The sequence below is a fragment of the Blennius ocellaris genome, assembly GCF_963422515.1.
Source record: "Blennius ocellaris genome assembly, chromosome: 16".
Taxonomy (NCBI): domain Eukaryota; kingdom Metazoa; phylum Chordata; class Actinopteri; order Blenniiformes; family Blenniidae; genus Blennius; species Blennius ocellaris.
This window is the reverse complement of record NC_137665.1, coordinates 5,565,707-5,583,017: the sequence shown is the minus strand read 5'-3', so window position 1 is coordinate 5,583,017 and position 17,311 is coordinate 5,565,707. Positions and strand designations below refer to the sequence as shown.

Below are 17,311 nucleotides of genomic sequence, written 5' to 3'. Positions count from 1 at the left end.
GTCAGATGCTGACCTGGCTGCACAGTCAAGGTGGCTGTTAGCTGTTCTCATTTCATACCCGGGGAAGAAAATAAAATGGATTTTAAGGAAATTTGATGACACTGACTTCAATAATTTACAGAAGACAGTGAGGAATCTAAATGTGCATACAAGGGACACTGAGTAGCTCTGGTTCTGACACGCAAAATAAACTACAGTTTTGGTGTGAATTGTAGAACTATTTGTAAGATCTGATTAGGTTTTGATAATTCAAAGGTGCAGTTCGAAAACAACTCTTGTTTGACTGGAAGGTATATTTACGGTTCGTTTGGTGGATAAGTTTGGCAATCTCTGGTATGAATGGTGGGACGAAGGATTAGATCATGACTGAGGGGAGAGTGCCTCCTCTGGTGGTATCTAATAATTGGTGTTGAGTGGTTTTTGTTTAAGTTCATCAATGTTTCTCTCATAGTGAGTCTCTGGCACAGTAATACACAGCAGTGTCTTGAGGCTGCATATTCTGTCCATTTAGAGTCACTGTTTTGCTGGAAGAGTCTGTGGAAATGCTGAACTTGTTTTTCAGTGAATCTTTGTAATATGTTGTAGATCCAGCAAGTGCACCAATCCACTCTAGTCCTTTTCCTTCAGGCTGTCTGATCCAACCAGTCCAATAGCTGCTCACAGAATAAGACACCTGACAGTTGATGGTCAGGTGTTGACCTGGCTGTAATATCACAGACGCAGGTTGTGTCAGCTGTTCACACTTCCCATCTGTTTAAAAAAGCAAAATATTGTGAAACAAAATATCAAACTGAGCCAACGAAAAAAACTGATTCAGAGACTCACAAGATCCAAATCCCAGCAGCAGGAACAGAGCTACAGGAAACATGGTGCCTTGAAACTCAGCTTCAATCAGGGGAAACTGACGTGCTTTGAACGTCTTCCTGGGGTCAGTGGTTTATATGTGACTGAAAAGGAAGCCTACTGAATTTGCATATTGAACGTGACACATGAATTAAGGATGGTATAACTCGACTCCCCCGTCGACACTTCACTTTGTTTATAAGTCTTTGCAGGACATCTGTTTCCTTCAGTCAGTGCCAGTAGTTTGTCCATTAATCTAAAGCTGAGTCTTCTTGCTCTCAGTGGATCACTGCAGCTTCTTTAAGCTTGTTGGTATCCAAGGTCATCATACTCAAGTTTTATTTTCTGATGCCAGAATCAATAAGAAGATGTTCTCAAGTCTCCAGAAGACTTATGAATGATTCACCAAGCATTCTGACTGATGTGTCATGATGATAGTTTAGAACAGTGATTGGAGCACTTCTTGATTGGATGTATGGAAACTAACCCCCACACTGAAAGTTGGTGTTGTTTGGATTTTCATTCCACAAACAAAACAGAACAATTCAGGAATGCACATATTCCTTGTCAAGAAGTGTTAGGGAGTGGTTCTTTTCGGGGATGAATGGATGGATGGAGGATTGGATTGTTCGTGATGTGGGAGCTCCTCCTCTGGTGGTATCTAATAATTGGTGTTGAGAGGTTTTTGTTGAAGTTCATCAATGTTTTCTCTCATAGTGCGTATCTGGCACAGTAATACACAGCAATGTCTTGAGGCTGCATATTCTGTCCATTTAGAGTCACTGTGTTGCTGGAAGAGTCTGCTGACATGCTGAACTTGTTTTTCAGTGAATCTTTGTAATATGTTGTCTGTCCAGCACGTGCTATTCCAATCCACTCTAGTCCTTTTCCCGCAGGCTGTCTGATCCAACCAGTCCAGTCGCTGCTCACAGAATAAGAGGCTTGACAGGTGATGGTCAGACGCTGTCCAGGCTGCACAACCACAGAGGCTGGCTGTGTGAGCTGTTCACTCCTTACACCTGAGGACGAACACATTTTGAGTCATCAAACACTGTATTACCACTGTGCAGACATTCTGCTGTGATCAGACCGGCAGTACGTCTTCCTCACTGACACTCACAGGACGCAGCAGCCAGCAGCAACACAGTCACAGACAACATGTTGGAGGGAATCTGGTGGGAGCTCCTCGTCTTCTGCCGCAGTGGACATCGCGATATCAAGTCTTTATAGTAATGTTGTGATGATGTCTGTTTTGCATAGAGGAGAGTTGAAATACATAAAAGGGGGAGTGACTTACAGACCAACTCCAGTTATAGAATGAACTTGTTGTGCTTTTATTACTTGTGAAATATCTGTGCCAATTTGGACAAATAACCAGAAAATGTTTCTTCATATCCATCAAGCTTATCCAATTAAAGGTTATGGTGAACTGGAGCCAATCACAGCTAACAATGAGCAAAGATCACACACACTCACATTCTCTTTATTTAATTAAACAAACATTTTATTTGTTGATTTTTATAATTGTGCATCATTTCAAATGCTCAGCGGGGTGTAAATTGCGGAGACACTGTTGCAAATGTTATTAATTATTGTACACGTTAAATGATGAATGTAAAATGTAATAATTTAAAATAGTTTGATGTGTTGAGTTTTTGTACACCTGCTGAGCTGCCTTCAGTCAATGTGACTCTCGAGCACAAAAATAAACAGCAGAATCCTCAGTAGAGACACTGTTCAACTGCAGATACACCTGGTTTGCACTGTTGTCTCTGGAGATGGTGAACCGGCCTCTGAGTGAGTCAGAGTAATAGATGCTGCCACTCCCGCTGCTGATATAGGCAATCCATTCCAGTTTCTTCCCAGCAGGCTGTCTGATCCAAGCTACACCAATGTGGCCTCCAAACCCTGAATATGTGCAGGTCAGTCTGGTTGATTCTCCAGGCCTCTTTACCACGGATTCAGACTCAGTCAGTGTTTGACTGTCAGTACCTACAACCAGACAAATGATGCAATACTGTCATTGAGCTACATTACCATTCAAACTGAAGCATGAGTTTAAAAACTAAAAATGTTTTCCTTACCCTCCCAGTTAATTGACAAGATGAGAAAAAACGCCACATAATGAAGTTTGATCATTGTTCACACAATTTGTTCTGATCAGTCTTCAGTGTTTTGATCAAAGATTGAGTTTCTGTCATGAACTTTCTAACATATAAAGAAGGAAGTGATCAGAGTTTGCATTAGCTCCTCCCTCTCAAAATGAAACGCACCTACGTCCTTTGACATCACCATCAGCCTTTGATTCATCTGAAATCAAATTTGATTAGAATGTTTATACATGTATTATATCATATGATATAATACATGCCTAAGGATGCCTTTCTACTTCAGTTCAGCAACGTCTAGTCTCTCCTCATATTTCCTGTTGCAGAGACAAGTTATTTACATTGCAACACCTGCACAACAACAATAACAGATAAAATTGTTACATTTGCTAAAAACAGGAAATAGCAAAGCAGAATATCATTCTCACAGGCACACTGCCAATAGCAGGTGTCATAGAAAACAATGACGAAAGTCCTTAGTGATCTCTAACTGTGGTTGTGTTCATAAATGAACATGGTCAGAATACTTCCTGAAGCTGACAAGAAACCAGCTCGGGTGCAGTGCATTCACTTTACAAGGAAGATTCAATGCATAATTGTGTTTACTGTAAGAATTATTCAAAAATATCAGCATAATAAGCTAAAATTGTTGATTTTGCGAAGAGGTGAAGAGAAAAAAGAAGCTTTGAATGAAGCTAAAGCCAGAGGGAGAGCAGCAACACCTTACAATGAACAGACTTCCAGAAACTTTGGTGAGTTTAACTGCATTAGTTACTAGCAAGCTGCTGCCCCTATGTGGTGGCTTTACAGTAACACAGTATTCCCAACACTGGTTTCAACTTCCCAGAGCTGTGAGGAATTGTCTCGGCGGGACTGGGTGATTTTGGTCATTTTGAAGGCCACAAAAAAAACTCCTTCACTCCTTGAGACCCAAATTGTGGCCGAGCATATCTACCACAGGGATTATGACAGATTACAACCTTTATAACCAAGATGCATGCATTTGATATTTTCTTCATGAAATAAACCGAGGAATATAGTAACTTTATTTGATATCTGCTTCATTATACTTAAGTTGACTTCATCCTACCATTACTTGTGAAACTATAATTAATTCATTTCTGGATAGTTGTTGTATGGGCCCCACACAAAAAATTATTCACAAACTTGAATGCTCAAATGATTTCTCTTTGAGCAGACCTAATAGTACTATATTATTCCAATGACCTGGTCTGATATTATTAATAGTATCAGGGCTTCATGTTGGAGTTGCTCAGGCTCTGGGAGGGTTTTACTCTGGTCTGCTGATGCTTTGTTTTTATGTGAATCAATGATCAACTTATCTAATTGTTTTTTTATTTTTTTATTATTTCTATTACAAGTTCGATATTGAATGTTTTCTCAATTGCTATTGTTAATTTACAGATTTTTAAAGCTATTTTTCACTCGTTCATTATGATATTAGTTCCATTATTGTTGCTTTACATTGTTAGAAATATGTCATGATTAAAAAACATCCTGACTATTTATATTGAAATTAAGCTAGGAGGTTATTAATTTCTGTGAAATCTTTTTAAGAAGTATTAAAAAAAGAAATTTTCTATCAGACTCTTTGCAACTGTTTAATTTAGTTTCCAAAATGCATAGGAAAAAATATGGTTACAATTATTTAAATTGATTAATTTCTTTGTTGTAGTGTTAAAGTGCCAAATGAGCTTAATGTTGTTTAATTATAAAAACCCTCCTTTTACTTCCATACAGATTCACTGACATTATAATAGAGATTGCAGTTGGACCTGAGTTTCCAATGCTGTGTAGGTTACAGTTTCACTCTCACAGCCTGTTCATACTCAAACACATGCAAAGCAGTCCTGTCAAGCATCATGAGAAGAGCAGCTGCAGTGACTGAAACTTGTTTGCATTATAAGATCACTGGTCCAAACACACCAAACCTGCTTCTGAAACCTGATACCTACAGAACCGAGGAGAGCACTGAAATAAAACTGAGAAAGAAAAGGTTTATCTGATAACAGAACCTTTTCAACTGCATTATCTTCATATCAAAATGTCATATTTCCAATGCAATTTTTAGGTGGGCATAAATAAAAGAAGGGAAATCCAGGTGGGGTTGATACTTTTAATTTTGTAATGAATCATCTTGAACAAACATCATCCCAAAGCACATAAGCTCTGATGAGTGTGAGACTTATCATTCATTTGTAAAATCAAACTATGATGATTTATGATGTGTGTGTAAGGATGCATGTGTACTGTTCATGACTAGCTTTACAACTTGAGACTTTATGATAGCTAAAGTACTGAATTTAAATTATTTTACTGATATTTAGATGAGATGGAGCATAATAGGCTCCAACATTCATGATGGATGGATGGATGAATGGATGGATGTTAATGTATCTTTTCACCCAATCCTTTAAGTATCATTAGTGTTTTATTTTCTTAGTATTTCATATATTTATTGCAGAGTAAAAACAGAATCATCAGTTAAATGCAAATATGATCAATACATATGTACACACTTATTTAAAACTGTATTGCAACAAAAGAAGGAGAAGTTATGGATTTTCTTCATCTCAGTTTATTAATAGTCCTGACAGTTTGTGCAAAGTTTCACAGCTGCAGGTGTGATCCCAGAGGTATTGAGAGAGGGGAGGAAGAGCCGTTCACTCTCTCAAGCTGTTCTGTGCAGAAACTAAAAGGAACTGAAAGTCTTCAGTTTTACAGGGTCTAATTTACATTTTAATTTAAATACGGTTTATAGTTACCTAAATTCGCTTGGATAAAGCAGTATCACTCAGTGAGTCATCTTTATTTGTGATGAACATTTTAACGTAGCACAAATGCTGTAAAAAAACCGACTCAATCCCTATTAATATAGAAGAATCCCAATGAAAATGATTCAAAAAATATGTGAACCATGATGAAGGCCTCTTTCATTAATGATTCCTATAGGCGAGGTCAGAACAGTGTAATACATTGTGACTATGATTCAGCTATAAGAGTTGAATTCAGTTAATCTGTCTGTATAGAGTGTGTATGAACAGGATCAGAGCACTTACATAAAAAGATATTATTACTGATCTCATGGCATTATCTCATCTGACTCATGTAATGCAGAATTTGTTCATTCGGGGTGATCAGATTGGTTAAGTGCTCATCTATTTCATTGATGTGATGTCGCATGCAGTCTAGCAAACCAATAATCCACAATTTATTTATGTAATTTTCAGATTGCATGCAAATTACAGAGCTGCATCATTCACACCATTCCTCACTTCGGCTGGTTATTTGCCAGCCTTTCAAACTTTACACTGGTACAAGCGCCTCATTTTCACCTCCTATTCCTCACCTGCTCACATGTTAATAATTTCACATTGTCCCCTCACATATACTTACATTGACACTCATCCAGTTTTTACTTTCTCTCTATCAGATTGTGTTGCTTTTACATGCACATGCCTCATCTTTGTCAGTCTGATTTGATCTTTATCCTGTTCTTGACCTGTATTTTTCCCCAGTTCCTTCATTCTGTGCTTGCTCTGCTTGCCTTTGTATCTTTTTTTTTTTATTAATTTTTTCAGGGGGGGGGTTGGAGCTTTATTTTTACATCTGCATCCTAATTCGTGTTCTTGGGGCTGACACATGACAATCTTCTTAAGCGGCACAGACCCTTTATTATGCATAGGGCATTATACTGTATGATTATATAACACAATAATGTGCTGTCTGGTGTAATAGTACAGTGAAGTATCATTGTTGGTGCTGCAGTGATTTGTTATTTGAAAATTTTCTGAAGTCATTAAGAATGAGACATTGGGGAAAAAAAAGCAAGGCTGTCTTTGTTCATGCCAAAATCTTGTTTTATATTTTTTTATTAAAATGGCAACGCACAGTGTGATGCATAAAAGCATTTTGAAACAACACTAATGTTTAACAATGCAAGTGAAATTGTGTGTCTACACGGCATTAAGCCTATCTTTCGGTTCCAGACCAAAGCTGCAGAGATAATCCACATGAGACCTCATCCCTCCTCTCTGGCATGTGCAGATCACCACTGCAGAAGGTTTATACACATACACATGCTCGCACTGCGAAAAGAAAGCAAATGATATAGTGACATTTAGCAGAGAAATTCATCGAAACAAGAGGCCCAAATCTTCACGGAGTGCATCGCCATGAGTCTGAAACAAGCGTGCATTTTTCTCAGAGGAGGAACGAGGAGACAGGTAAGACAATATTATCATATAATTTCATAAAAGATATAACATGATTGTGTTTGTTGTGGTTTTGATTTAGTAGGTGTAACTTATTTAGATATTAAGGATTTGAAAATTCAGGATGTAAAAAATGTCTATACTTTGCCTATCGTTTCAATTTCTTTAAAGAATTCTTATATTTATACATATGAAAAACAATTAATGTAGCTCTGACAATCCTTATGCAACATAACATAGGTGCTGAATTTAAATCTGATAGGTTTTTTTTAATCATACTTTATATTCATCAAATATAAAGCCGGAGTGCCATTCTTTCTTTTCATGCGCAAATAATATTATTTTCGTTCTCTGTGCAGTTATCTTAAATAAATTAATGGACAATTCAAAACAATGCAGACTTGCATCTTGACTAATCCCTTTGACGTGATGCACCACAAGTTGCAGCAAATATATTGTGTGTACTTCGTCCCCAGGGAACTCGGTTCCCCCTTAATACATATCTAAATATCTATATGGAGAGATTATGGAGCCTTATAAAAGAACACCGTGTACAGAACTGTGTCCTTAATACTGAGTTTGTAACATAAGTCTTCTCATAAATTCATTTTTGTGCATCTCGGACAAACTAGTTTTGTGCACTGCTGTTATTCATGAGCTCTGAAATCTGTGATTGTGTCTTTTTATTTTGCAGTCAAGGACTTTAACACATGATGAGATTGAAGGTAATGTTATGTTTACATGTTCAAATGTATATGTTTTTTTTTGTCCATTAAGTAATGTGCAATCCTCATTTTTCCTGTATCTGCATGCTTTCCAGAGCTGCGTGAAGCATTTGTGGAGTTTGACAAGGACAAGGACGGTCTGATAAGCTGCAAAGACTTAGGGAACCTAATGAGGACGATGGGCTACATGCCAACTGAAATGGAGCTGATTGAACTGAGTCAAAACATCAACATGAACCGTGAGAGACGCCTTCTTATGTAAACTGCTAAAGAAAATACCACCTGAATTCAAATGGGATAACGAGATGACATTTTGATAATAACTGAGGCTCATAAACGAATGACATCAATAGGTTTGATGTTCATAGTGTAAAGACTTCCAATGTAGCCTGGCTAATGAGACAATACGTGATACTATAACTGCTGTCATATGGTTTACATCTGTCTGATCACAGTAGGGGGACGGGTGGATTTTGAAGACTTTGTTGAGTTGATGACCCCCAAGCTGCTGGATGAGACTGCAGGAATGATCGGCTTGAAGGAACTCAAAGATGCTTTCAAAGAGGTGAGCTCCTGTTGTCTCCCACAGGTCTTAACCCACCGTGAACACGTTGTGTATGAGTGGGATTCCCGAGCTTTTGACAACTGATTGATTTCCTCGTCCCGTTTGCTGCAGTTTGATATCGACGGTGACGGCTCGATCACTTCTGACGAGCTGAGGCACGCTATGATGAAGCTGCTGGGCGAACACGCCAGCAAGCATGAGATCGACGCCGTGGTCAGAGAAGCCGACAACAATGGAGATGGAACCGTGGATTTTGAGGGTGAGATACCAAAGTACACACACATTATTTATATATATATTATATATATAAATCATTTATGGTTCAGGCGAGAATTTTGTTTTTGCTTTACGTTAAAAGCAAAATTGATAGAATCTAATACATCAAAAAACGATAAATGTTTTTTTTCTTTGAAACTTGATGGTTAATAATATAAAAACTATTCAAATATATAGTAATTATCATTCTGATTAGTATGTATAATATTGGTTTAAGCAGCCAAAAATCAACATGTTATGCCATATCACGTAAGCATAGCATCCAGAAGTAGATTATTTAAAATTATGATCAATTTGCTACAAGAGTTCATGTAATCCAAAGTCTCTTGATTTTATTCACAGAGTTTGTGAAGATGATGTCTCAGAAATGAAGACAACAGAAAAAGGAGGAGTTGATACTTTTTTCTAATATTTTATTATCTGCTGTTGTCAGCCTTCATGTTATAAAATCCTTTTTTTTTTTTTTATTTCCTTTACAGTTGATTTGCATCTGCACTGATTAAGTCCTGTAATCTTTTAAGTTTGTCAGTTTCCACTGAATTACCCCTGATTGTCAATGCAGGACAGACGTGTGTTGTGAAAATACTGGTCATGCTGCTCTGCAGATTTGACCTGAAGCAACTGAAGTTAAGGCAAAACTGAAAATAATGTACATAGTGTTTGTCGTTCACGGTAAAATTGAGTATTGACTTGCTTTATGAAATGAGGCATTACCTTCAGGGACATAGTGGTAGATTGAAATGTCTTGTTTGTATGTACTACTTAATGCTACTTCGACTAAAGCTGCACACAATGTCTCAAATCTGTGCTGCATTCAACAACCTGATTGCCAGGTCTTGCAGTTGTGCAAATACATCTTTATTTTGAGTAATTTTTGCATTAAGGTCTGACAAAATTAGAACTGAAAGCTCACTGTCATCATTGGATGCGAGTAGCACTTGGGTACATGTGATTGCTGAGCATCTGTCTACCATTTTTGCATTTGGGGGGGAGGGGGGGGGGTGGAAGGTCTACTGACATGGTTTCAAAATTGCCAGAAATAGTAATCAAATCATTTTTTGACCACTTTGTCCACTTAATACCGTTTACTGTTAATAATCTCACTGTGGTTACTAATGCTATTGCGTAAGTTGCTGAGGGTGACAGCACTGCAGCTATTTTTGTATTTTAAATAAGTATCCTGGTTATCTATTAAGGGTTTAGCCTCAAAACAACCCTCTACTCTGTAACTTAAAAACCCTGGGGTCAGGTGGAAATCACAGCAAAATAAAACAGCATAAAAAGGTTTCCAGTGAAGCACTGCAGATGCTATTGCGAACCAGGCTGTATCGCAGGTTTAACTGGCAAGCAAGTTATTGCCCTTGTCATCCCTTAAAGTTGACCTGATGACTGTATTTTGAGTCGTTACACTGCTTATAAATGTCACAAATGCATGTTTTTGCACAGATATCTTGCAAAGTGAGTTTCCAGTGCCAACTGAATCATACATCATAAGACAGCGGACATGTAAACAATCTCAGGAGTAATCTGTCTCCCCGGGCTGGATTAGTGCAGTCTCTTTAATCCTCATCATGGGAAACTCAGAGGAACAGATGGTAGATAGGACAAAAATCATCACTCTAATTCTCATCTGTTGAGTGGAAAAAGTCGCCTAAAAAGGGCTACAGATTCTTAATGAGTTTTTAACCTCCTTTAAATCTAAAAATTGGATGGGTGAAGTGTATTATAGTGTTTTTCAGGTGACAGACTTTTGTCTTTTTTTTTTCTTGTCCTAACAATGATGAGAGTGACATATTCGGACACATTCATACTTGATGTCCAAGTTTGGTTTTCTTCACCAGAAATTGCATGTTCTCCCTGTGTGTGAGCTCGTTTCCTTCCACGGTCCAAAAACATGCTTTTCAGTCTGCTGACTCTAAATTGTCTCTCTGTGTTTTCCCCGTCATGGACTGTCGAACCTAAGTCAGATAAAGCGGTAGAAAAAACAGGAAATGTTTTTTTTAGAATAAAATAAGGATGTATGCCCAATTAAGGGACCAGGTATCGGTGTGGTATATGATAATACAATTAAACTCATTCAACAATGTTGATCAATATTTGTAATGATTATCTTCATCGAGAAGTCTCCCTTTAGTAATTTTTTTATGGTTTTGAGCTTTGTTCATTTTCTTATTGAAAACAACGGGTCACACACAAAATTAATTCTGAAATAAATATTTATTTTGGATTTGGATTAAAAAAACATAAGTAAAATGCTGCTGATTCACATATTGTAAACAAAAACACACTTAAGAAAGGACATATCAGTATGGTTATCCTGGGCAGAAACAGAGAAACATAACCAAGGTATTATTATGAGGTAAATAAAATCCACGGTGTGCACATGTTTAGGATTAACATTCAAAAAGCAAAAAAGATGGGGAAAAAAATCATAAATAATGTTTACATTTATATAGTTTGCGTATCACAGTTTTTTGGTTAAACTATTTTTAAACTACCTAAAGATGTAAAATTAGACAGCTCAAGCACTTTGGTAACCACATGCAGCAAGAGAGCAAAACAAAAGGTCAGATATCATAACAGGCTGGTTTCACATGCATTCTCTAGAATTATGTATATTGTCACGGTGCAAATATCTATGAGACTATGTTATCTATGAGATATCTATGGTTTTTTTTGTGCTTTCAAGTGATGACAGCTTGACATTTGATGCTGAAGTCTTGTTGAAGGCTTTTTTTTTTTTTTTACATTGCAATTCTGTTAAAGTTTGTGGCGTAAAACACAAAAGGTATGGCCAATGCAGCGAAGATTCTTAAAAAGTAAATTCACACAGTGTTTCACTGACTGGAACGAGTCGTTTGACCCAGGTCAAGCAGTGCTCAGGTAAGGCATCCCTGCGTGTTGAAGGAAGATTCAGAGGTCGGGGCTGAACATGAAGTCCAGAGCTTGTCTCTCTGCTGCAGCCACGTTGGGGTGCCAGAGGTCCACACTCAAAATGACTCGTGGTCCAGAATCTGGAGGCCCTTTTGCAATAGAATAGAATAGAATACAATTCAATACAATACAATAGAAATTGTCAGCAATAGATTATTATAGTTTCTATAGTGTGACTCACTGACCCTTATGGGAGACGGTATGAAGGAAGGAATCATCAACCAGGAGGCAGTGTCCTGCTGACCAGCACTGAGGCTCCCCTCCCACCACCAGCTCACACAGGGGGGGAGTCTGCAGACCTGCAAAAAGGAAGACTGCTTCTCAGCTTGGTATGCAAAATGTTGGGATTTCTTTCTGCCTTTTGTCTATGACTGCAGATTAAAGCCAGACGGATCACAGCACAAAAAGGACAACGGCCAAATGAACCCCAATCCTGACCCAAATGTAAGATATCATGCAATGGGTTTTTTTTTCTTTTTTTACTATCTTTCTGGCTGCTTTAATTAGATTTCTTTTCTTTTTTTGATGCATAAGATTGGGAAAACATTTCACTGAGTACACCCAAAACATCCCTGCATCCATCATCATGTACCAATGGAGCAATGTTTCTTTGTCCTTTCTCTTTCAATCTGATTATCTTTGTTAATGCACCCCTCATGACTCATAAAAATCCTTTTCCCCCCCAAATTCATACAAACATATAGAGAAGCCCAATAAAAACCCTGCACTGCAATTATTTCACGTACCTAAATGACACCGCAGACGTGTATTCGTGGGTCCATACGAGCTCCCCAATGTAGCTCCGGGCCCCAGCAGCCAAAACCCTGCAGAGCCCAGGGAGTTGCTGTTTATGAACGTGCGCAGAGACAGAAGTGTCCGGTAGGTGCAAGGACAGGAGCGACAGTTTCCTGCCACACTCAAACCTGCAGTGTACAAGGGAAAGACTGCTTGGCCCTGAAAGAGACAAAAATATCCTTTTAAACTATGAACCAGATGAGAAACACATATCTGTATTGCATACACTCCACCTGATCTGTGACATATTTGTTCTCCAGAGTTGGTCATTGCTGATAATCTAAAAAAAAAACGGGAATGACTAACACAAGTATGTACTTTCGCATGTTAGATCGTTGAAAAAAATGAGCTGTATTAAAGATGTGACTGACTTGTGTTTTCCCTGCTAACAGCGCATGAAGTCACATTACAGATCACATTCAGAGCATGTTGTCAAGTTAAAGATAGAGACAATCACACACACGAACATTTACACAATTTAGACTAAGCAGCAAACTTCCATTCTAAATAGGAGAGCCCACAGAAAGCAGGAAGGACAAAACAACTCTACACAGTAAAGTTCTCTGCCAGGACTTCAAAAGAGTTTATCTTTCCTGTGGAATGTGCTATTGTTGTATACCTTTGGTCCAAGACAGGTCCAGCCTAATTTCGAGTCCAGGCCCCTTTGATAAACAGCCTGGAATTCAGCCAAGATTACAGGATAGTTTGCTTCCAAGACCTCAATGTCATGACGGTGCGCATCGCGGGGAAAGAATGGAACACTTGGTACATCCGGCAGGAAGAAGAGATGAGGCTTCTGTATGGCAGCGTGATCACTCAGTTTTACCTAAAATAAAAGCAATGACATTATAACGTATGAATATACGATCAGCCTGAATGTTGTGTTCACCAAATTTGTACAACTGCAGAGTGTTGAGTGACACTTAGTTCAACAGCTCAAGGATTCACTGCCACCGCTAAGAACCAGTTCACGAACATTAAGATTAAAGTCACCTGTTCACGGAGTCCCTTATGAATTCGGCCCATGCCCGCCCAGCTGTAACGCTTGGCATACTCTTGCAATGCCGTGTACCGCTTCTTGGCTTCTGCAGGCGCCTGGGCCGGGAACAAGGCATGGCTCAGCACTGGGGTAAGGTAGCCCTGCCCCTGCTCCTCGTCCTCTGTTTCCATGGAAATAAAGGGGGTGATTGGATCGCCCCTCAACAGCTTGGATCGGGCACGACACATCGTTCCAATGCAGATCCCACTCCGGGACATCATGGACCGTCTTGAGCTTGACTTGAGCTTCCCGGCATGTGTGTGGCCTGGGATCGGCAGATCGGAGCCCATCCGATAGCAGTGCCACAGAAACAAGAGGAGCAGAGTCCACAGAAGACCACTCAGTGAGTGGACGCCCAGCTCCACATATGGGGGCAAGGGCAAAGTGTTCATGGACCAGTGCATCCTTGATCTTTGTGGAAAGCTAAAATCCTGAAACAGAAACAGAAGTCGAATACTTCACTGTACGCGAAATGCAGCGATGTTCCATAAAAAACAATATTAAGGTAAAATACTGTGCTTTTCAAAACTAAAAGCAAATATACAGGTGACATTTTGTACAACTTTCACTTAAGAGCAACAACAAAAGGCCTCTCAATATATCTGCTGCACAGCACAAAGTAGTTTCGACTCGTCAAAGTCATACAGATCGTGATGAGGGAATGAGTGGTTGTGTTTGCTCGCGCATATTGTCGAAGGCAAATAATGAACTGTCCTAGTTTCAAACATTCATTTATTTTCTTGACCTTAATCCGCTCCGGGGTCACGGAGGACTGAGGCCTTCCCCCGCATTTCCTTGGAAGAAATTAGGGAAACATTCTGCGCTGGTTGGTTGTCCACCCGGTCGTCCAGAGGACCCGGAGACTGGCACAGTGTTATGTAAAAAGTGACCCGGAAGTCCTCATTCTTTATGCCAACTAACTAGAGAATTATATTCTGAAGTCGTACCAAAGCCTCCTGTCCACATGATTTGACGTTGATTAATGATTCAGAGGAAAATATTAGAGGATAGCAATCCAGTTTGTATTTATCTAGATTCAAATTTTTCTTCAATTACTTTTTTTTTTTAAAGGAAATCTGTTGGATGTGTGCTCTGTTTCCAAATAAAAGTGGTAATTAAAGCAGATTATTTCAGAACTGTTTGGAAAATTATTCAGTGTGTGTTTGTGGTATGTGCAACAACCAATAATGTAATTAAATCAATAGCTTTTACACATGCCAATAGTGTAATAACATGTTTGAGCTATTGTTCTATTAACACTTTGCTGGTAGTGTAATATGTTATTCCATGGTTAAAAAAAAATTGTCAAAATGTAGTAGTAACACAATAATATTGTGTAAGTGTGGGTGCATGTGTAATAATTCCTATATATACAGTGGAATTTCTTTGCATTAAAAATGTATTTTGCAGTTTGTGTGCAGTTTGCTTATGACAAAAAACTATTTTTTTTGTATTCATTCATTGAGGAAACTCAATCATGCTCATGAAAATATTTTACTCTATTATTACGCGATTGAAATGTTATTACATTATTGCCTTTATTACATTCAGAATTACCAAAATAATTTGCCATTATTACATCATTGGTTGTTTAAAATAACACTACAATTATTTTCAAGGAATTAATATTTAAGGAAATTTAAGAAAGTACTTTTTGTTTTTTTGCAGAAAAAATTCCTAAAAAGAACTAGTGCTACTTTTCCGATTTATACTGATTTACAAAAACAATGCATTGTTCTTGGAGCATAATCAACCAGAACCTAATGTTCTCACAAATTACTCAAAATATGAGCTACTTTTTGACACTATTTAATTGCACTATTATTTAATATATTAAAAAAAACATATGCAAATAAATTGTTGGAGTACCAAATAAAATACTAAAAGAAAATAGCATTTCAAACTTGACTCTTATACCCTGTCCATCTTGGTATACCTCTTTAAAGCCCTGTTTGGTGGGTACAAACTGCTTTTAGAGTTTGGGGTGTAAGTAGAAGCCGAATACAATTTATTAAAAAAAAAAAACAACAACAAAAAAAACCTGCACATGCAGCTGATGAGATGGTACAAAAGAAGTGGTTCAAAAGAAGTGGTTCAAAAGAAGATTCAAAATCTGATCTAAATCCGCACTTTATGCAATAGGTGGAGTTAATGCAGCAAAATAAGCACGTGAAGGTTTTGCCATATTGTTGACTTCATCTGTAAATAATTATATGATAAAAGGCTGCTTACTGCAATTTAATTTAAGGTTGTTGTGGTGGTTTCTTTTCCTAAAGGGACCAATTTGGGCCAGGAGTGGCTCTGGGTACAAGTAAAACAATCGTTTTAAGGAAATAGCTTCCACTTCGGGTTTTCAGGGCAGAAATCATGGATGCACGTCTGAGCGTGTCCATGTGCGCGTGTGTTTTGGATGGGAGGGCTTTCCCTGATTGACTCAGTTAGGAGAATCCACCTTCCACCTTCCCTCATCACGGATAAGTGGAGGCGCAACACAGGCTGCAGCACGACGTCCCTCATAATAACGTTTTATGGCGAATGTTGGCTGATTTTCTTTGCAAACCCCTCAGCCTGCATTCAGTTCTGAGTCTGCAACACAGCCCCTTCGACTCAGCTGGCTCATACTCCCTGATCCATGTTCCATGTTAGCGCAATCATCCACCCAACCCGGGAAAGCGACGCACTTGCACAAAAGGAAAGGAGGAAGAAAAAAAAATGTTCGCCATGCACATACCGCGCGCGACATGCAGATCTCCAAATGAGGAAAGCAGACATTAGTCATCATCAGCGTGCTTCACCTCACGTCAGACAGATTACCTTGATAAACCGTGCGGGCAGCGCTGTGTGTGTGTGTGTGTGTGTGTCAGGACTGCTGGTGGACGGATCCTCCAGCGCTCACAACAGACTGGGACCGACTGCGCGCCGCGCGTCGCTGCAGTTGCCGCGTCCCGCCGCCAGGGCGCACCTGACGCTTCAGCGCAAATGCCCTCACATCATAGCCGAATGCGTCAACCACACGGGTAACCAGCTAGGGGCACCTCACCAGCACCGTGTTCCCGGCCCAAAGCAACAGGATCCCCGCCGAGGTGAAGCAGGGGAGGACGCAGCAGAGAGACAAAGGTAAGCAGGCGGCCACCTTCCCGTTGTGCGCACCGAGCTGGTGACTGATGTCAAAAAAAGCGTCCTCCGCACAAAGAGGGCCGGGGGAGGTGCGAGTGATGCTGCCTCTTACAAGCCCCATCATTTTGTCACACATCAGGCTGGCATTTTCACCGAGGAAACGCCTCGATTAACGGTGGGGGTGCTTTTTGACTCATTATCATTAACACATTGATGATAACATCAAATTCAAGCTGAACTTGCGGTTAGAAGGGGCTCTTTTTTTTTTTTTTTTGCAGAATTTCGGAATAGCGCATTTTCGGCTTGTTGTTGCAGAATTTGGGTGAGAAAATGCAGTGGAGAAGCTTGAATATTTAAGCTTATACGTGCGCGATGTGCAGTCCATATATTTTGCCTTTTAAATTATTTTGTTTGTAATGTCATTTCTGATTTCTCATTTATATATAAAAAAAATACATTGATATCTCAGATTATTTGAGCTGATATTTAACTGTACTGTGATCGAATCCGAGCCAGTGTGGCCTTGTGATGTAAACACATGTTAAGTGCCTGAATTGCGAGGGATTTTACACTGATTAATTTGCCATCCATCACCCATCCTGCAATCGCTGGTTATTCCAGGGCTTCCCGCAGTAATTCCACGCTATTAATAATCATTACTTTAACCCACCACA

At 39.1% G+C, this 17,311-nt stretch overlaps 2 protein-coding genes across 2 annotated transcripts; one reads left to right on the top strand and one right to left on the bottom strand.

Annotated features, from left to right (window-relative positions):
• Window positions 1-7,147: 7,147 nt before the first annotated feature.
• On the top strand, window positions 7,148-9,123 carry cabp5b (calcium binding protein 5b; the record flags this gene model as incomplete). The annotated part of the gene is made up of 6 exons (XM_080512184.1): window positions 7,148-7,198; window positions 7,881-7,911; window positions 8,007-8,150; window positions 8,367-8,476; window positions 8,588-8,735; window positions 9,095-9,123. The coding sequence occupies 6 exons, from the start codon at window positions 7,148-7,150 to the stop codon at window positions 9,121-9,123; spliced, it is 513 nt and encodes a 170-aa protein (XP_080368310.1).
• Window positions 9,124-11,665: 2,542 nt separating this feature from the next.
• asphd1 (aspartate beta-hydroxylase domain containing 1) lies at window positions 11,666-13,924 on the bottom strand (the record flags this gene model as incomplete). Its single annotated transcript, XM_080512076.1, has 5 exons — window positions 11,666-11,775; window positions 11,872-11,985; window positions 12,433-12,640; window positions 13,101-13,307; window positions 13,475-13,924. The coding sequence occupies 5 exons, from the start codon at window positions 13,922-13,924 to the stop codon at window positions 11,666-11,668; spliced, it is 1,089 nt and encodes a 362-aa protein (XP_080368202.1).
• Between the last annotated feature and the right edge of the window lie 3,387 nt (window positions 13,925-17,311).